This window comes from Gymnoscopelus microlampas, assembly GCF_963454915.1.
Source record: "Gymnoscopelus microlampas genome assembly, chromosome: 21".
NCBI lineage: Eukaryota > Metazoa > Chordata > Actinopteri > Myctophiformes > Myctophidae > Gymnoscopelus > Gymnoscopelus microlampas.
The window spans coordinates 24,094,809-24,117,097 of NC_139958.1; the positions used below are offsets into that span (position 1 = coordinate 24,094,809).

General features: G+C 40.1%; 1 protein-coding gene across 2 annotated transcripts in view; it reads right to left on the reverse strand.

Moving 5' to 3' along the window:
- Window positions 1-7,879, reverse strand: part of sppl3 (signal peptide peptidase 3) — a 41,512-nt gene extending 33,633 nt beyond the window's left edge. For both annotated transcript variants that reach the window (XM_084046563.1, XM_084046562.1), the window contains exon 1: window positions 7,400-7,879. In XM_084046563.1, coding sequence (XP_083902689.1) covers window positions 7,400-7,425 — 26 coding nt within the window. In that variant the 5' untranslated portion in view covers window positions 7,426-7,879. The remainder of the gene's footprint in view (window positions 1-7,399) is intronic.
- Between the last annotated feature and the right edge of the window lie 14,410 nt (window positions 7,880-22,289).

The window sequence follows — 22,289 nt, forward strand, 5'->3', positions numbered from 1 at the left end:
TCAAGGATCATGGTCACTGCTACATGTTCAAGGATTATGGCCAAGGTCTAATGATTTTATAAAACTGCTGACCAGTTTTCCTTTCATTATACTTCACCCACAGTTCACATGGCTGAAATTCCCCATGAATTGCGTGAGTCAAGCACAGCAACAAAAAAACGTAATGGTTTACTATCCTATAGAATGCTTAAAATTAGGTGGATCTGAACTATCCCTCTTAGTCCAAAACAGCTTTGGAGGTTGCATTTAAAGTATTATTTAATTTCTTGACACAAGACACCAACCAGTGCAACCATTACCCAAAGGAGTCATAAACAATAATAGCTGTTGAACACTGAAATATTAACTGCGTTTGTACAGCTATGACTTTCACTCTCCGTCATTAGGCTAATAGTCTCAGAAATTGTCCAATTTTAAGAGTTTATCTGTGAGACGTTTTTGGACCTGGAGAAATTGTGGAATCTACTTTGCTTTTTAATTATGGTCAAGTGTATCTGCTTGTTTTGACTAACATTTATGACAGAAGACAAATGTTTCACTGGAAAGTGCAGTTGTCTCAAATACATTATATCTATATTTATAGTATTTCTATATTTGGCTTAATAGGCTAATGGTGGAGCTGGTGTACTGAGATTTTGAATTTAGTCAGGATTCCAAGATTTGTGGTACATATAAAGCAGGCTGTATAGTATATTTGAAAACAAACATGTCATTGCCTGATCGCAAACCATGGTCGAACAATTCCATCTGGGTGCAAAGTTGCAAACATGACAAAGGAGCCAGCCGGAAACAACAAATTCAATAGTTGGCAACGATAAACAAAGAAAACATCCTCTCACAACCTCCTTAAGTGTAGCCTGGAATGGATACATTTTGGACATTGACAGAAAGAATTCAAAATGTAAATCTAGATGGGAAAGTAAGTGAATAAAAGAGATTCTAAAATAACTAGCCAAGACTGCCAATGATGTGATCTATTTAGACCAATTACAAAGGTCTATTGTGCCAAAATGTGCAAAAAATAGCGACTAAATCAACTGTGCTGTTGGAATCATGTGTTCATTTTCGCGCCAAACTTTAGATTTTGGGATAAATTGAAGTGATGCAAAGAAGTGATGAGCATCACAGCAAGACACCCAGGTTTTGTTTTTTTCTCAAGGTACTACCAAAATTTGGCATCAATTTATCCAACGTGAATAGGTACCATCAACATAATTCATTTGGTACTCTTAAAAGTACAGCATGTGGTAGCAAATAGGTATGGGCATACTCAATTCTTTTTTATATCTCGATTCTGCGTTGATGCAGGAAACTCACTAATCAAACATTTAAAGTGTAATTCTCATCATCATGTTGGCCACTTTTCAACCAATTGTAAATGGGCACAGATGACGCACAGGTTTCTGATGTGTGTTCAGTCTCCCTTTCTCCCTCTGTGAAAAACCAGGGCTAGGACAATTATCCATATTACCACAATACCACGCTTAAGTTAAGTGATGCAATTCCGTGGGGTAAACCACAGACCCAGCATGATTTTTTTTTTAATGGAGTAAAAATGCCATACTGTCACAGCCCTATGAAAAACTTAATCAAACAACTCGCCCATAGAAGACGTCCATAGTTTTTGCAGTGTGTCCTGTGCAGTTGATGGTACTCAACCATCAGCGGGTCTTATCACCTAACTTAGCATGATGAATCAGCGCCGGAGGGAGCCGGGAGGAAGAGCTCTTTGTTTGGCCGTTCAGCTCGAGCAAATCGGAGCATGAGAATAAGTGAACAGCAAGCCAATGACATATAAAAAGGGGGAACACAGGCGCAATATTGACATGAGTGGCGTGAAAATGCTCAGTTCCGGTCTGTTTTTGTCTTCCCAATTGTGGTGCAGTGAATAACTCATCCAAGCATAGAGAAAAGCCTATGTAAAACTGATTGATCACATTAAAGTTATCGAGTTAACCAGCTGTACTTTGAGCAATCTTCCATTCAATAATACCAGTCTTGACGACAATAGGGGATGAACTCATACAAGTACAGTAGTCTAAGAAGTATGTGCAACAGGTTTAATTGAATGCTTAATATGTTGTAATGCATGTTCTTAAATACCTAAACATAACCATCTAGCCAATAGTTGAGCACAAATCTTGATATTTTATTCTTAGCTTGATAAGGGTAAAGTAAAATTAGTTAAATGCATTGACAAGACTACTATCTCCGTTGTGCTTTAATAGTGTTAAACTACATATCCATTGTGGAATATAATCCAGTGTTTATTTTTCTTGGCATTGTAGTATGCTTTGTATTTAGATTTTGATGTTAGTCAGTAATGACAGGGAAATCCCATCACCCAGCTGGTTGCATTGGTTTTAATCTAATTTGTTACAATAATCTTATTCATTCATGTATTCGCCCAGACATTTATGAGCCAACAATATTAACACTTGTCATGACAGTTCTCCCCAAATGACTTGACAAGGCCATTCTGCCCAACGATGCAAGTCTGTTCTTTGCATGGTATTATGAAACAGCCCATGTCATCTTTGCTTTGGAGCTCGTCTCTGCTACACATGCCATGATACAGACTGCTGCCACCTCTGGGTATGGAGAGTCATCAGCTAACTGTCAGCTGAAGTCTGTTCGATGTGTTCTAGTCACTAGAATCTAGTGCAACTATTACCAGAAACGTGACCCCATGCAATGCAATCTGAACTGCGCCGTAGCTGCAGTTAGTTATTACATGTCAGCTTGCTGACCTTTTGAGTCTAAAAGCCTAGCTAACGGTTAAAAAACAGCAATGTGAACAGTTGTGAAAATAAATAAATACACATTTGAGTGGGCTCAGGTGACACAGGGGTTAAGTACCTGCCCACCACATGAAGTCTGAGGGTTTGAATACACCGCGGCACATCCAACTTGGCCAAGAGCCTATAGTATAGACTCTTGACTCTTGGTGTTTGTATAGACTCTAACAAACACAAGATGCTATGTCCTCCTGTTGGAGGTTCCTCGGTGACAGATGAGCCAGTACGGCACAACAGCAATGGCAACGCAGAAATGTGTGGGGAGGAATTAATTGGCATTGACTAAATTGGGAGAAAAAGGGGGAGGTAAAAAGAAAACGATTGATTAAAAAAAAAACTATCAGACTAGATGGCCATGAAATCTCATTTGAATTACTGTAGGACCAGGACCTTATGTAACTAACCAACTACAGTAATTTAGGGCCTACATGATCGTACACTGTAAACCAAAACTCATTATGAAACCGATGTGTGCCTTGTCAGCTGCTACATGCGCCAATTGCTTTCCTTCTTAATCTGATTAACAATTCATTTAGTGGAGCGCAAAATAAAATGACTGTCCAGTTTAGGCCTAATCCACCTGATAAAGACAGTTTCTGACATGCATAATCAAAGGAACCATTTATCAGAATATGATACTCTTGCAGAGGTGTTATTAAAACATGTATAAATCAATTAGATTAATGTCAATTTTACATAAACCCCTACTCCTGGACTCCTGGACAATTTTCAAAAATAACAAAAATAGCAGATCTACAAGTTCCCATGGCATCGCAATGCATTGAGGTTGTAGATCTACTATTTTCGCTGTACAAAAAAGTATAGAATAGGGCTTAAGTAGTTAATCAGAGTAATTGATTTAGTCGATTACAAACAACTCTATTATAATTTGAGTTGCTTAATTGATATATATATATATATTTTTTTAAATGTGCTTCTCGATTATTTGATTAATCGAAAAAGTAGTCAATAGAATAATTGCTAATAAGATAAATAATCGATAGTTGCACCCAGGATTAACTTGACCGCATGTGCCAGATCAAAAACATTGCCGTTTCCTATTGTACCACCAGGGAAGAAGGCGTTGCTTGCCGTTCCAACCTACAGAAATTATAGCCCTATACAACCATGATAGTATAGATGACTATGTGCAATAGGAACATTTGCATTAGTATATGCTATGAATCCAAAATGCACCAAGCCTACAAATTGATGTTTTCTATCTTACCTATCCTTGTCCAAATCAATGTTATTTGCGGTTACTTCAAGCAGCTCCTTGCTCATATTCGAGGCTGAATTTTTTTTAAATGTTTGCATATAAGCTGTGAAAAATTATCGGTAACATTTGGCTTTTTTGTCTGTGATATTCTGTTGCTACAGGCATTGAAATAATTGAGCATTTGTAGAAGTTATGTAAATAATGCCGATATGACATCAATATGAAAATTGTTACTGTCTATTTTGCTGCTTTCTGCAAGCGGCAAAATGGGGGGAAATAGGCTCAACGTCGAAACACTAGGTTACCTCGTGTCTGCGGTGTAGTGCACGCACCATGGAGCCGTGCTGCAAACGAAAATGGTGTGGCCAATCTGAGATGTTAACATGGATACCGTAAGGAGAAGCAAGAATTCCGTGATGCACACACGCTGGCGAGTGTTTCGGCCCTTAGCCTTCAAACAAGGGATGATACAGCAAGCCAATTTACAGGTAATGTAAATGTTATATTGATGTGCATCATGTCCAACATGATGGAACAGACAACAAACCCATCTTATTCAGAATTTTGACAGCGTGTCTCTGCAGGAGGCTCGCCATCTATGAGAGGCTCTGTCTATGTGTCAGTCACTCTGCATGTTTGGGTGTCTGGGGTTAATCTTGCAAACCAATCGACAGATCAGCAGTGCACCAATGCTCAAATATCAGGCCATGGATAATCGGAAAACATCAAGCCTACTTGATGTTTGTGTTGGAAGGACATGCTTAAACATTCTTCCAACAAAATAAAGTTTGCCTGATTTGGTCCAATTAGGTTTTATTTAACAGCAATGATTCTGGCATATAAAACTCAACATTTTTAACAAACTGTTTATCATAACCCACAAGAGAGAAAAATCAGGCCCATGTAAAGTAAAAAAAGGAATTATAATAGCCTTACTACTTTCCTCAATATGCGAACTGTGGACCTGTCCATACGATGTCAGACTTCAAGCGGTGAGCGAACATTACAATACCAGCATCGTGACCAATATTTTGTTTGATTACTAGGGTTAATGGTGCCACTGCACTGCTGCCAACTACCACTACATCAAGCTAATAACCAGAAGCTATAGTTATAGTCACTAGAGGAAGTTTCCCAAAAACTTGTATATGAACAGGCTTAACCACTTAAACCCTAACCTTGTAAACCCTAGTGTATAGAGCCTGGAGTCCCCCCAGGCTCTATACTAGGTCCACCAGCATTGACCAGATCAGAGTGTTTGTAAACAAACGTGGTAGTTCTGGGTAGAATGTTTACACAACATAAAATAAAGTGTCCAGAACATTAGCTGCTGTGTGTCTAGTTTGTCATCCTGCGGTTATCTCGAACAAAATAATATATTTATAATAACAATATCATAAGTGCCCTGTTCTTCCAGAAATAAGGTCAATGAATACTGCTCCAATGCAACGCTGCCGGTACCATATACTCGGCAATACATTTTGGTTGTGGCGATTGATGATAGGGTCTATTTCCCACAACACCAAATGTCTTCTCTGAAAACAGCTGATCTACAATCTCAGAATGCTACTGAATACAGATGCTCTACTAGTTCCTCACAAGCGACACTAGGAGTCTAGGACTGTAAAGTTAATCTTAAAACTTAATAGTTAATCACCTCACACAGGTGGTACGCTTCTACAGGTCACTTAAACTTAGTAATGAAAAACAAAAATCCTAAATATCCTCAGTTGTTAGGCTACAGGAGTTAGAGCGTTTTCCCCTTAACTTGGTAACATACAGCCTAGGATAAATTCAAAAGGTCAAATTGATATTATCCTGAAGGGTTAATGATATCATGTTACTGTGAATAGATTGTAAATGTCTGCCGATCAGAATTCTTGTTTCAGACATTGATTAAAAATGGATTCTGCCAGTGTTAGGATATACCTTTGATTAAATGAGGACCCATAGTCACTCCAGTAACAGTACACAAAACTGGAGACATTGCTTATAACGTATTTCTTTAGTCCAGAGATTAATTTTGTCCACCATGAATAGGCATAGTCTAAGCAAAAACATTTTGGATTGCTTTTAAGTGAGAATTTCATAAATAAAATGAAGAGCCATGGATGCCTATTTGAAAATCGCAGATTTGGGCTATTGACAAATAAGAGGCTTTCTCGTAAAAATGTAGACTGTGCCTTAGACTAAAACACGTAATTAAGCTATTATGACACTAAATACAATGCCATATAATTCAATGAATAGTGTACACATAGCATTCATTCAATATAGCCTTACTACTAGCTAGCTAGGCCTTAACTAAACCTGAACAGCTGATCAAGCATACCTAGCCATGCAGGTAACGTTATGCTGCAAAAAAAAAAGGTTTGTCACAAGAATGAACTGCCAGCATTAATTAATAGTAATATCCAGTAAAAGCGTGCAGCTAGAACTGACATATCAAACATGGTTGTGCTATAATCAGCCTGCTAATCTGACACGGTCTTTGACTAAAGGCTTTGTTATTGTGTGCAAGTTGGACGACGACGAAAGCTAACACTACACGAACTAATTAGCTTAGTTTGTTAACGGTGCATGATTTGGTACTGATAGCTTACTGTGACCCTTTAAACGTCGCTCGCCATGTAAACAAAAATCTATATTGTCCCATAATGACCACTTGTCAGCAAGCAAGCACCAATGTTAACTAAAGAGACAGTCAGTGAGTTACTAGTTAACCGGTGGGTTGATCAACCCAGTTAGCTAGCTGCCCAGCGTTTGATCAGTCCCTTTTATAGATTGTGTTGCGTGGCGGTGTCGCTCGCCGACAATAGCCAATCTACGAGCCCACAAGCCACAACGCGTTGTGGTTTTGTAGATCCGTGATGTTATTTGCGCGACACAGTGTTGGCTAAGGCTTTGGTCAGAGGAGCAGACCATCAGCTGCTGTCTTTTTTTTTTTTTTAACCTCATCGCTCGACCAAAAATGACGTCTCTTCAACCGAAACGACTGTTAAACCCCCCTCACGTCGACACTTTCCTCGGATAGAAAACACGTCAAATGTTTCTAATCGAGCGACGAAGTCTTTTTTTTTAAACGAAGCGTAGCTTGCTTGGTAGCTGCTACCTTCCTAGCCAACACAACTTAGCTGCTCGCAGTTGCAATATCAGTGCCGCTGGCGGATCACAGAAAACAAAATACATACATGACAGGTACATCCACATGAATTAACGTGCACAACAGAACAGGACAATGTGATGTGTGAACTGGAGAGGAGAAAGAAAATGACGTCTCCTTCTTTCTCCCAACAAACATCCTACTAGTAGCAACACAAGAGCAAGCAGTAGCAGCAGCTCTGGCCGTCGTACGACGCCTGCTCTGCGCACTCAAACTCACCAGGACGAGTAGCCCTGCTCCGCCATGTCGCTCTCCGACAACACTGTGGCTGCTGGGGTAGCTCGCAGATTCAGGTCCCCGACCGGAGATGTGTTTTCTCTTTTCTTAAAAAAAGAAAGAAATCCCAACGTCCTTAGTAGTTACTGTTAGATAACAACATGTCGATGCATCATCCCGGCGGGTCCCAGGCTAGTGATCACTAGCTTGAGCGATAAAAGAAAAATGGCAATGATGGTTTGCTAACGTTAGGTGGCTAATAAGACAAAGCAGCAACCACCGGAGGAAAAAACTAGTTATTTTTCCGTCGGTTTTCTGATAATGCCCTCCTTGCCCGTCGTCACCCTCTTTAGCCAAGAAGGCTCGGTATGTAACGATGCTACAGCCACTGTAAATCCATATTCAGACGTGTTTTGATCATCATCCGGGCTAAATTCGTATTATTCCTGAAGTCTGCGCTCCTCCTGGTTGTAATGGAAGCCGTTCAGATATCTTTGTTTTCTATGGTGGTGGCGAGAGAGAGTCACGGGGACGCGCAGAATCGCCCTGCTATAGAGGTTTACAAGTAGGACGTGCACTGAAATGCATTTTGTGCAATGGGTTCTTCTCCTCAGCTGGTAGCACTGCAGCCTATCATATACAACATAGGCTTTTTGGAGGCATTTCTCAGTCTATTATTATTTGCGATTAAAAACAAACAAATTACAACATCTTACCTTACCAAAAGGAAACAGTGAAGCTCATTGGGGAAATTTTAAATAGAACAGAATTTCGGCCTACGGTAAACTATTTGGTCTTTTATTCCTATTTAAAAAAAAGTATAATATCTTTCCAAAAGAAAAAAAATCAAGCTCATTGAGGCAATATAGAATTGAGCAGGAATCAGGCTTTTTGGTCTTTATTGCCATTGTTGTGAGAGAGGAAGATAAATATCCGGTGAAAATGTGCTCAGATAAACCATTATCATTAACATTTCAAGGACTTTGTTTTTTAAAATTCTAAAGCATGCAGGTAATAAATAGAAACATAAGTTAAATTCTAGCAAAAAAAAAAAAAAAAAATACTGAAAACTTAACAGAAATGTAAATAAATGAAAGTAAAAAAATAAATAATTGTTGTTGACATTCTATAATAAAGCTATTTCTCTACATATCTTAGAGTTGTCCAGTACATAAAGCTGATATAAGTGTGTGTGTGTGTGTGTGTGTGTGTGTGTGTGTGTGTGTGTGTGTGTGTGTGTGTGTGTGTGTGTGTGTTTGTGTGTAGGCCTTCACATTACAGTGTAAGACAAATACATTGATCAGTCTCATGGTCATTCTGGACCTGTGACAAACTATACACTTGTTTAAATGTAATTACTGATCATTGTAGCATACTAGTTTCCTCTCCATCATTGTTACTGTTAGCAGTAATCATAGAACAAGCAGAATGATTATTCAAGCTATGGCTGTACATAAAGTCAAATTGTGTGAGTATGTTTGAGAATACATAATTTATGAGACATTAGCTAATGGGTGTTTGTCTTTCCTGGCGTCTCTATAGAAAAGGCTTTAGGACAAGAGGATCTATATTGTATGATGTGAGTGAGTCTATGTCTGTTTAATATATATGTGTAACGCCCGGGATTCTAACCCGGGTTTCCTGTGTGGAAAGCCAGCATCTTAACCACTAGCCTAAAGGGGAATCCTCCCTTGCACAGGGGAGATATTAGGCGTTTGGTCATCAGGCAGAGCTACTATTGTTACACTCACCCCACCTTTGACCTCCCCCACCGGGAAACCCGATCCGGGTCACGGCACCAATGTCTCGCCCAGGGGTTCGAACCTGGCTCTCCCGTGTGGAAAGCCAACATCTTAACCATATACATATACATATACATATACATATACATATACATATACATATACATATACATATACATATACATTATATATATATGTGTGTGTGTGTGTGTGTGTGTGTGTGTGTGTGTGTGTGTGTGTGTGTGTGTGTGTGTGTGTGTGTGTGTGTGTGTGTGTGTGTGTGTGTGTGTGTGTGTGTGTGTGTGTGTGTATAATGATAATGAAAGTATTGGGGCGCCGGGGGGAGGGGGGTTATGACTGCCAGTCAAGAGGTTGATGTGTTCCTGTTATGTTTTGTTGTCTCCGCCAGGCCGAAAGGCATGGCGAGAGAGTATGTTTTACCCCCTGTCCGTCCGTCCGTCCGTCCGTCCGTGTGTGTGTGTGTGTGTCCGTCCGTGTGTCATTCTGTCATTTTATGGACAGCTAATCTCTGGCACCGTTGGCTTGATCGCAGCGAAACTGTGCACACACAGTCCCTGGATGCCAAAGCCGAACCTATGCTCCAAATTTTTCACATGGGCGCCACCAGGAGGCCGATTTGTGCAAAACACATTTTTGAACAGTACTCGGTAAATCGGTACACAGTATCTCTATAGTCATTAAAAGAAACGGCTCATTTCAGATTTTTCATATTCCATCCTGATTGGCAAAAATTGTCTTTCAAAGTTTGCAGTAGTACTCCGTTTCGAACAAAATGCCTCAAATCATGAACACAGCATGCAATTTCCGTGAAATTTTGCACACACATTCCCATTAGAACGAGGAAGAAATGCCATTTGAAAATGTTCAAATCAGCCTCATGGTGGCGCTGTAACAGGCCGATATGTGTTTTTACCTATAACTGCACCGATCAGTGTAAAACTTTGTATGCACACTCTCTAGAGGCCAAGGAAAAACCTTTGCCCTGCATTTTTCACTTTTGCCTTTTATAGCGCCACCAGGAGGCAGACTTATGTAAAACATTTTTTATTTTTTATTAAGCCTTCATTTTTAACCAAATTTCACACAAATCGGTACACATGATCTCTATAGTCATGTGATCAAGACGGATCTGTTTGATTTCATATTCCATCCTGATTGGCTAACATTGACATGTAATGTTTGCAGGAGTGGCCCGTTTTGAACAAAATGCCGCAAATCATGAACGCAGTGTCTGATTGCGGTGAAACTTTGAACGCACATTCACACTATGTTGAGGAACAAATGCCACCCTTTTAACATTGGCCTGTTACATTGGCTTGTTATGTTTTGTCAGTGCTTTTGTTTTATGGACGCTGCGGCTGTTAATCAGACCTGTGACATTTGTACACTGCTGAAGGGCCTGTGTGTGAAAAATTAATGAAAAACTTGAATGAGAAAAGGCTTTAGGGGTTTAAACAGGGTCAGGGGGATACCTTCTCCCCCCCACGGAGTATGGGGATTACTGAAATCATTAAGGAGCTGCTCTTCTCAGACTCAGAGATTATATGCAATGCAATGTTCAAGGCTACACAGCCAACAATTTAGGAACAAGAGCAGTGTGCTTCAAGTTAAGGTAAGACACGTTTATTTGTATAGCACATTTCAACAACACAACAAAGCCATTCAAAGTGCTTTACACAACAAGTGAAACATTAAGACACAGAGCATTAAGCCACTTAATTGAAACACTTAATAAAAGTACATTTGAATACTATTAAAAATAAGGATATTGGCCAATACCCATTGACCAGAGCTCATCTACCCAAGGATTTCAAATAATGTGTTATTTTGCCTGATAGAGAAGCATTTCTGTGTAATACACTGATGTAGCATAGCTGCTCTCTCACTCCATAGTACCATTAAACTACTATGAAATGTACCTAAACCCCAGCATCGATATTCTGTGAAACACTTTAGCTGAAAATAGCCAATCTACAAGCTCACAACGCGTCGAAACTTGTCACAGCGTTGTGGGCTTGTAGATTGGCTATTCTGAGCGAAGGTTCTCCACAGAATATGCATTTAATATTTAGTTATGGATTTAATATTTAGTGTAGAGCGAAAACAGAAAGGTCTCTAATATAGATCCCTGAGGGCTCCGGTCAACCAAGGATAGGGTTTAAGCGGTTAAACTACTATCAAGTGATGCTGTATCAACAGTGTCCATGATTTTGAGCTTTCCCATATAGACATTTTCCCACAAATTACACCTACAATGTACACTTGAGTAGCATAACTTAGTAGTCTTATTATGTATGTAATTGGTCATTACTTGGTCTGCAGGTAAATCTGTGAGCATTTAGTAAATGTGACAAATCTCCCAATTGGTTGCACAGAACCAGTTAACAATAAAACAGAGGAAAATTAGATGTGACAGGATATGTGTGAGACAGTCATGCTTCAGTGGAACTTGGGAGGAACCAAAAGTGGCAAAAATTGCAAACAGTGAGGGTTATTGCATCACTGTTCAACCATCAAGAGATAATGTCAAATTGATGAAACATTGGAGATGCCAATTCAAAGGCATCCACAAAATTGTGAAGTATTTTTACGCTCCATCCTAGCAAAAAGTTGTTATTGTCCCTTATGTACTGGTACCACATTGATGTTACCAATGGCCTCCCAGCATGCTCACTGGAGACCGTATAATGATACAGAAGGCTGCAGCATGTCTGGTCTTCAACCCCACAAAATATTCACGTCTCCCCCTTTTGCATTTCCTTCATTCGCTTCCCAATACAAAACACTGATAGCCAACAAGGCATTCAAGGGCATGGTACCCAGTACATTCAGGACATGATCTATCCCCACAACCCTTCCTGTTCACTTAGATCAGATAGCACAGGAAGGCTATTTGAACTTTACCGTGTCTCTGTATTTGTCCTTTGTGGTGTTGCTATGCTAGGACTTATGAGTGAAAGTGTACTTTACACTCCGGTGTTATGATTATGTCAACATTTAGTGTTTGTGTTCTTTGTCCTCAAGTGGTTCTGCCCCCTCCACCTGAGGAGGATGGAGAGATCTATGATGATGTGGTTGATCCAAGTCTGGATATCAGGTGAGAATGCATAAGTGAAGGAATTGACCCATACAGAAGAAAATAAGGGTTTATAAGAAATCCAATAATAAACTATCTTTTTATATTCAGCGGATCCTTTTTATTAACAACTTACAATGAATAAGGTAACATTTCTGTATCACCAGCATTACAAGATATTGGGCATGTTTCAGAGCCACAACATGTTAATGTAGATGCATCTAATATGAATAATCATTATAAAGAAATGCATTGCAAGTAAAGAATAAAGAAGGTAAACAAAATAAACAGAAAGGCCTTGTTTTATAAAGACAAGCATTTTCTGGGAATTCCCTGCTGTTATTTAAACATATCTCCATAACTTTATTGCTTGGATTAATGATCAATACATGATGCTAAATCCATTCTGTATTGCTGATGCAGCAAATCAAATGCGCCCCAGAATGTCTGCATGGTGAGGGAGTCTTGTAGACATCAAAAACTACAGCCATTCTCCCCTCTGCCACTAAGGGCCAATGCTTGTTACGACCGTAGGTCGCACTTACTACAGAAAGCTGCTCCAGGTGTCCGTCCGTCACTCCGTCACACACGTCACACTTTTGCCCTGCTCATATCTCCGCACCCATTGCCCCGATCCATGCCACATTTTGCACACACACTCCTTACCTGCCAAACTACACCCTCCAGGGACCCCCAGCTGCCTCGGGGACCCCCAAGTGTAAAAAATGAGCACATGTGGACAAATTACCAAATGAGCACCCCAACGGGGCTGCTCACGGGGCATTCCCGGGGACCACCCACTCCTGGTGCTCCAGAACGGATGCAAAAGTGGTGGCGCCCCCAGTGGAGGACCCCCTGCCACTGCAGCTCGCATAAAATGCCGCAACTCGGGGGCTTGCCCCCCACAAACAATCCCTCCTTTCCCCTATAAACACACTCTCTCTCCCACACCACACACACACACACCAACAGCTCTTGCCTGCACACCTTTGCTATCCATTGCCCACACAACTAGGAACCAATCGCCGTTACAGCCCTCTTCTGTATACATGTGACCTACGGTCGCTTATCTCCCGATTAGGGAGTCTTACTGGTTTACTATGTAGATAATGTTGGTTACTTGTTCACGTTTTTGTTATTTATATTCATTTTTCTTGACCACTAATGTTAAGAAGATAGCATGTTGTTTAGACAGATGCTTTGATGTTTACCTGGTGTCCTAGTTTCTTTGACGCACAACATTGTTCTCTTTGCACTCTTCTCGTGACAATTTACAGGTACCCTGTTTGTTGACTAGGGTTCAAGCTTACTGTGCTTACTTTGATTTCACACTTGTAAGACGATTTGAATAAGAGCATTTGCTAAATGCCCAATACATTGTAATTGTAATGTAGGTTATGAAAAGGTGTGGCTACATACTACCAATATCAGCACTTGTCAAAACATATTTTTAAGCTATTCATTGGTGCGTACTGGAGATAAGCACAAAACTGTTTGATAATGGGGCCCGGCCATGTGTAAACATATGACTACCGTAACCATTTAAACCAGACACTCTATTAAAAATATAGTTAATCATTAGGAAAGGCCTTTGAAAGCTTTGATATTTAATCAATTTGAATTTATATATACTTTTTTTACAAATTCCTTACACCTTTGTCTCAGGGAATAGAAGGACTATGACACATAGGAAGAAGTATTATTTAATGTTGAATTGAGTAATACCTATTTGTGGCCACTAGTTGTCAGCCTTGCATAGGAGTTTATAGGTGGTCGTAAAATAGTGGAAGGGTTAGTGGGCATAATGGAAGCGTTTATTGCAAGAGTGGAAACTTATAATTAAGTTTGAGTTTTCTAGTTGACAAAATAGATATTCCCAGAACCATACTTACTAACATTTGAAATCACATTTCCAGCTGTGCCAGCCAAGGACAGCTAGCACTGTAAGCTTCATTGCTAAAGTATCACAGATCATTGCTGATATCAGAATATTAGGTCACTCACTACATCAAAGTATGTGTTTTAATATCGTTCATATTCCTTTTTTAGATAGCATATTGGATGGTCTTTAACATAGCAGTGTAGATTATTAATTCTAAATATTAGTGCAGAATGCTGCTTTCACAGCGGGAGCGGAATCATTTTCATGAATGGCTCCCACTGATCATGCAGTACTTTACAGGTGTTTGAATTTCATCTTTGGAATACATTTATCCTGTTTTAGGATATCATTATATGTATTTCACAGATTCACCAATTCATTTATTAACTTCCACAAGTGTCTTCCATAGCCATAAATGAGAAAAGTTTGGGGAAATGTGGTCTAGATGACTGACAGGATGTTTTTTCCTCAGGATGTTTTGAACCCAGAGCAATATGATTGGCAGAGAGCTTATAAATGCTTCTTACAACCATTGTGCAAGACCATAAGTTCAGTCTCCTATTCAGTGTTACTGAAAACATTTTGCCTGCATATAGGCTTATTATTTGTATTATTATTATATTAAGTTAAACAAAATTGCATTTATAAAAGTAGATAAAACTCAAAGGTTACAGAATGGTGAGATGAAATTAGCATTATTCTTTTTGTCATTTGATGGATGATGAATAGGACAGAGACAATGAGAGAGGGAGACATTGAGCAAGAGAGGGAGAGAGCAAAACTGTTGTTATATGCTTAAATTATACACCGTCATACAACAGTGTATAAATCGGGCTTTAGATGTTATCTAGGTCAATAGGGGGAGTGCTTATACAGTAGGCTACATACAGTATGTACATGCCTGTGTAACCTACCACAGCTGTGGTTCATCAACTCTACTGGCCTCTACTCACTATCTCACCACCAAATACATTTGGTTCCATTGGTACTCTCAAAGTAAAATTTACAGTCAGGTTTATTTTTAATTCTTTTATAGTGTAGCTTCCTCTGCCACATATGGTGATGCAGACTTGGCTATAATTATTACAAAGTATGCTCACCTCTCACCATTTTGGGTTGAAGAATGTAGCGAGGGTTTGTGAACTGCTGCTAGTATATTTGTGCAGAAATTACAGGAGTGTGTACTCTATAGCTGTTAGCTCAATTCTACGTTACCCTTAACCCTAGCCCTAATCCCAACCCCAACCATAACACTAACCCTAATAGGATTGAAGGGAACATAATGATCCTGGGAACATAGGATTACCCCGTAAATGACTTGCGACTGAAAACATTTCAGCGTATTGCCCTTTCCACTTCCTCTGTAAGAGTTGAGCTATGACATCATATACTCGTGTGTATCTATCGTAGTGGGAGCGAGAGAGGCCGCGAGTAAGTACACATCTGATGTTGCACATTCTGTACACACCCGGGATGCACACTGAATGCTTCGTCTCTCTAGCTGATTCAAAGCACCTGATTACATTTCTGAACTGATTAAATATGAGGCCTGAGTACACTGACAGTATTGTTGGGGATGGGGTGAGAGCATGTCATGTGGTGGTGAAAGGGGGAAACCCCTTTCACACACACACACGCACACACACTTGCACACGCACACGCACGCACGCACGCACGCACACATTATGTATTACGTATTTCTGAACATTTCTGAGAGACAAAAATGTAATTTGAAATATTTGCCTATAATGACATGCCCACAATAGGAAAAATATTTTTAGGGTATAGCATTTGCTTCTGTATTGGGAAATGAGTGTAAAGTACTGAAACAAAGTACTGATATAATCCTTTATTTGTATTTGCCTTAAATACGTTTTTAGTTGTATATATTGCAATTATAATGTGCGGTTGATACAAAATCCAAAGGGCACACCTGGACTTGCACCCTAATGACCAGTGTGTCTCGGCACACCGTTTGAGAACCACTGGTATATACCATCCCTGTGGATGCTGTTCTCTGAACTGCTGTTATGACTGTGCTCTTTTACAAATACATCTGTAGACAACTAGCATGTGAGACCAATCACCTTCCCATTTCTGTTTGCTGTGTTGTGTAGGAAACTAGTAGGCACACTTAGACATCTGTAGTGTGATGATGATTACCTCTCCACTCAAATGATAAACTGGAATGAAAGGACCCAGTTTGAGGAGGTGCTGTTGTTCAGGGAGCATTGCAAAGCAAGTTTCTACTAGGACGTTAAAAGGTGTTCATCAAGCAGAAGGCTGTTTGACAAATAAAAGAGCAAGAGGTTTAGTATGTTTGGATTTCCTTCATGAACCTTTAACAATTAAGACCTGAGGCTGATTCTACAAATGCCTTCTTAATCAGTAGTTTTCACACTTTCAAGATTTTTTCAAAAATGTGCAAAAATAGCAGATGCACAAGCTTGCAGCGCGGCACAAAGTGATGCACTGTGAGCTTGTATATCTGCTATTTTTGAGTAGCCAACGCTAAAATCTGAAATGACACAGATGCTTTCCCAGTTTTAATGGGTTAAGGTGTCCTGTTCATGTCATCTTTGTGCCACATAGCTAACCCTCAAGGTGTTGGATGACATGCCTCCCACAAAGGCAGGTATTATCACTGGCTGTGAAACATTGCACCAAAACAGAAGTGACACAGACCAAGGCTGTTGTTAGGGACACCACTGACAGAAATACATGTGACTATACACACATTCCTCAGATATAGAGCCCTAAATGTCATAATCATGGTTCGTTGGCAAATAATCTCCTTTCAAACAGAGAATCGTGTTTGGTAGGCTTTATGGCATTCATTCTAAAGGCAAGTCATCATGATCATATCATGCCATATGATGTTTGAAAGGTCTGGGGAAGAAAGAGGGGGAAAAAAGAGCCTGATGTCCCACTCCCATAGCTGCGGTGCAGGCAGGAACTCTGTATTTGGGCCTCTCTCTCTTTTTTCTCTCAGGTTGATCCAGGGGGTGAACTCCTGTTTGGAGCTACTACCCCTGGGCTCCAGGGTTCTGTGGGATCCGGGTGTGCTGACACTGTTAGCACGCCTGATATGAGAGCCTGATCAAAGCTGCCTCGTTCCGCCTGACCGATTTCCACGGGATTAAGGATTAGGGAGACAGGAAGCTGGGAGAGGCACAGAGACAGTCTGAGGGAGAAAAAGGAGAATCAAAAAGGGATGGAGAGGTTTACAGAAGGGTGAAAGGGATGGAGAAATGGTAAAAGTGAGAGAAGGGGCACATCTAGAGTGTCAGAAAATGTCCAGACAGGTAGAATATATAAAGCTGTCAAATCAGGCATTTCAAAACTAGACACTGCACCAGTGTGACTATGCACTACCAAAGAGATGGCTTTGACAACTTGTCAGCATTTCTGTGAATATGTTTCCTTTGTTCTCGGTAGTGAGGATGTGCCTTATCTGTACTAGCATCTTCTGGAGGTTTTTATTGATATGACTTTTTGGCAACCCAGTCCTTTCCTTATTCATAATGATGTGAAAGATGTCTGACTGATACCACAGGGGATTATAGCAGGGGATAAGTTTAATTAAAACAACTGGCTTTGATTTTCACACATCAGAAGATGTTCTAACTCAAAGTCTGACCAAAATATGTCTCCTGTATGACATCAGATAGACTTGACATTTGAAGGTGATTTGTCATTGACAGCTCTGAGGGCTCAGCAGAAGCATTGACCTGGTTCAGTCCCATGGGTTATTGTATGTGTGATGTCTTGTGCTAATTGGCACTTTCTTAATGACAGCAAAGGTCTACTAATTACACCCTGCTGATTGTCAAATCAACTTTGTGTATTAATGGAGTGGTTCTCAACCTAATCAGGCCGTGACCCACCATAATAATTATTATTTGAACTGGGGACCCCCCAAAATAATCATATTTGAACCGGGGACCCCCCATCCACGCACTTGGAATGTAGGAGTTGAGGCATTACATTTAGTTTGACTGTGTTCCACAGATACATATTGTGAAAATAGGCGATCTATGAGCAAATGTTGTGGGCAAATATTTTGCCTCTTTCTTATATTATTTGACAATTTGGCCAATGTTTGACCAGTTTTTGCAGTGGTGGCCATTTTGTGGTGCCACAGATAGAAAACCCATTAAGTTTTCCCATAGATATTTCTGAAAAAGCTACCGGTAAAATTACCGGTAATTTAAATTATTTTAAACCTGGAACCAAGCCATCCAGGCTCCTGGTGAATCATGACCATAAAACATTTGATTCTGTGTCAAAAAATATGTAAATATTTAATTGTATTATATACTGTATTCAATAAATGCCTTTTTTTTTTTTGCAGTTTTCAAATATTTTTGAAAACCAAATCATGTGTACCGATTTGCGTGAAATTTGGATAAAATCTGAAGGAGTAATATCGTTTTTTTTCTTTTTTTTTTGTGAAAAATGAAGGGCAAAGATTTTTCCTTGGCCTCTAGGGAGTGGCATACAAAGTTTTACACAGAACGGTGCAGTTATAGGGTAAAAACACGAACCGGCCTATTATAGCACCACCATGAGGCTGATTTGAACATTTTCAAGTGGCATTTCTTTCTCGGCCTAGTGGGAATGTGCGTGCAAAATTTCACGGAAATCGCACGCTGTGTTCATTATTTGAGGCATTTTGTTCAAAACGGAGCACCCATGCAAACTTTGAAAGCCAATCTTAGCCAATCAGGATGGAATATGAAAAATCTGAAATGAGCCGTTTCGTTTTAATGACATAGAGATACTGTGTATCGATTTGCGTGATGTTTGGATAAAATCTGTAGGAGTACTGTCAAAAAATGTGTTTTCCAAAAATCGGCCTCCTGGCGGCACTATAACAGGCCCATGTGAACAATTTTGAGGTAGAGGTTCTGCTCTGGCATCCAGGGAGTGTGTGTGCACTGTTTTGCTGCGATCAAGCCAACAGTGCCGGAAATTAGCCGTTCACAGACGGACACACACACACACGCGCACACACACACACGCGCACACACACACACACACACACACACACACACACACACACACACACACACACACACACACACACACACACACACACACACACACACACACACACACACACACACACACACACACACACACACACACACACACACACACACACACACACACACACACACACACACACACATATTGACGGACAGGGTGCAAAACATAGTTGCGGTGTAGCTATAGGCTGAGGAAGTGAGACAAAGTCAGAGGAAATAGGCCAAACAGGTACTTTCCGTTCCTTAGATACGGTAATTTCAAGGTTGCAGTGCATGTGTGTGAACACTGCGATAGGATGTGGGACTGAAAGTAGGTGATTCAAACAGATATCTCCTTGTCACTGGGTCAGGGAGTGAAAGGCAGATGTGACTTATGAAATTGAATGCTGCCCTCAGAAGGCATTCCAATGACTATAAGTCACATCTGCGAGTGAGAGGCAAGAACAGGCTGTTTAGCAAGGCTGAAGCCTGATTTATACTTCAATCGCACGGCGGTGTTGCGTGCCGAGAATAGACAATCTTCAAGCTCACACTGACCCAGTGACAAATTGTGAACTTGTAGATCTGCTTATTTTCAGCCCACAACACTGTCGTACGACGGAGCATAAATTAAACAAGAGTTGTAGTTCAAGCTCATAAATGATCTATAGGGTGATGGGCTTGTGGAGACAGAGAGGGTGTGAGAGAGAAGTGATGGGGGATTTGTGTGTGTGTGTGTGTGTGTGTGTGTGTGTGTGTGTGTGTGTGTGTGGGGGGGGCACCTGCCAGTCAGCATGGATTAAAAGGCCTGAATGATGGCTCGGGAGGGGCAGAGTTGTCCAGCCCCTCCAGATGTGCTGTTGAACTAGCTGGTGATGAATTACATCGCTGTACAAAGTACAGGAGTGGGTGGTCTTACAATGAACATTGGTCACCACAACCCCAGAAGTCTGATTGAGTCTTCTACAGCCTGTCTGTTTATATGTGTGCAAGGTAGCCAGGAGCCTTTTTGGACACTAATTATATCTGTATAATGCATGTATGATGCTACTTTAGCCTTACAACTGTTATGGGAGTGTTTTACCTTACTTTGCTGTGGACAAGCAAAACACACTCCCCCCAGAGAGGTTGGGGTGACACTGGTTAGGGCGCATGGGCTCTAATGTCTGACAGTGACAGCGAGTCCTTGGTCCAATTCCTGGCCGGCCAGACCGTTCGCTACATGTCACTGGGTTGGAAGAAACACTAGGAAGTACTGTTTGTGAAGAAACATTGTCGGCTCTCTGTGTTGGTAGTAGGTACTTAAGATCGTTGGGAGTGTTAACAGTATTGGTAGTTAAGTATGCCACAGAAGTTCTACAAGATTTTTTTTTTGTGTGAAGTGTTGCCATCATTGACTGATACAAAGTTTTTCATTGACAAGCAGGCCATTCAATCACACGGTTAGGGCCCAGACATGGTCAAAAATACAAACAGTACAATACACTCAAAGCTCTGAAATCTATCACAAAGAGATCACTGCACAGTCTGGCTTTTTTTTACCAATATAAATATAGGTGATCACCATTAAAAAAATGATAAAAACTTTGATCATAAAAAAAATAGAAAATGAATCTAGGAGATCAGATTATGGCAGACAGGGTTTTCTTGACAGCTCAAGAACTGTCTAGAGATGGTGCCACAATGGTCGTGCCCCCATTCCTCAAAGCAGCCAACTGGGCATGATGTTCAGAGGGTCCGTCAGCTCTCAGCATTACATATTCATGTGGGGTGAGCCACTGAACACATCAAAATCTTTATGATTCTGAAAGACACTCTGCCTTACCCTTGAACATTTTGACAGTGTGCTGTGCTGTGCCTTAAACACTTTCATGCTGGCGGCCCTATTTTGGGCATGACATATAGGCCAAAATGTTCAGAAATGTAAAACAATTTTCAAGTGTGAAAATATACGATCTACAAGCTCACAACACATTGCAATGCATTGTGAGCTTGTAGATCAGCTATTCTTTTCATATGACAAAGAAGCGGCACTATGTAACATTTTTTATTCAAATGTAATTTTGTCAAATCTGTAGAGTATGTAATACAATACAACTTATACAATTGGGGTGGTTGTATTTTGTTACCCTGCTCTTCAATTGAGACATTTAGAAAGATGTCTCAATAGAAGAGATGGTGTCAAAGAGATGGTGTCAAAGAAGGTCATGTATCACCTAGACACAGGATCTGACACAAGTTTTGACCTGATGGTCAAGATTCAATGTATCCCCTGAGCAAGCAGGCAGGCTCTATTATCTCAATGGTAAAAAAATTCAGCACGTGTGCAGGAAACCAGGTTCAAATCCAGGGTAGAAGAGGAAAGTTACATAGTGTTACATACCGGTAGCTTTAAGTAGCTAAGTAATCCCAGGAGTAATCCCAGATCTAAATTTATTACATGAAATTGCAAATCATGATCACATGATTACAAACTACATTTTTAACTGTACTGTGTATCTGCATGGCTATTTTCTGTGTCATGTTGCAGAATATTTGAAAAAGCCTTTAAATTAGTACTGCTGATGATTAATGCTGATGTGTTAGTCATGACAAACACACTGGTGTGCATACACTCTTTTATGAATTCAGGTAGAGCTGGGCAATATAATGATGTTATATTGATATGGTGATATACGTTAAGACATAATGGCATAAGTGTTGCATTACAGAAAGTGATATAATTTTCTGAACAATTCTAGCTGTTTATTATTTGCCCTTTCCCACTTAGATATATGAATTACTTACTTATCAAAAATCGTAAATCGTTTTTATTTTGTCCATATCATGCGAAAAAACATTTTGGCACTATTTATATTTAATATTTACATTTCTATGTCAATTTTTTCTTTTAACCTTCCCCCTTTTTTTTACACATACAAACTATTCTTGTCAAATTTGAAGATATCGACTATTATTTCAGTGCCATTATAAATAATATGAAAATACATTTGTTTTCCACCCGGAAGTAATATTTTTGCTGCGGTGACGTCATGATGATAAGTAGCCCCACTGTCACAGAAACAGTTGGCACGGAAACAGCACATTACACCATTATCCAATCCCCCTCCCAGTCCCTGGACGTCATTGCTCTCTGCCCCTC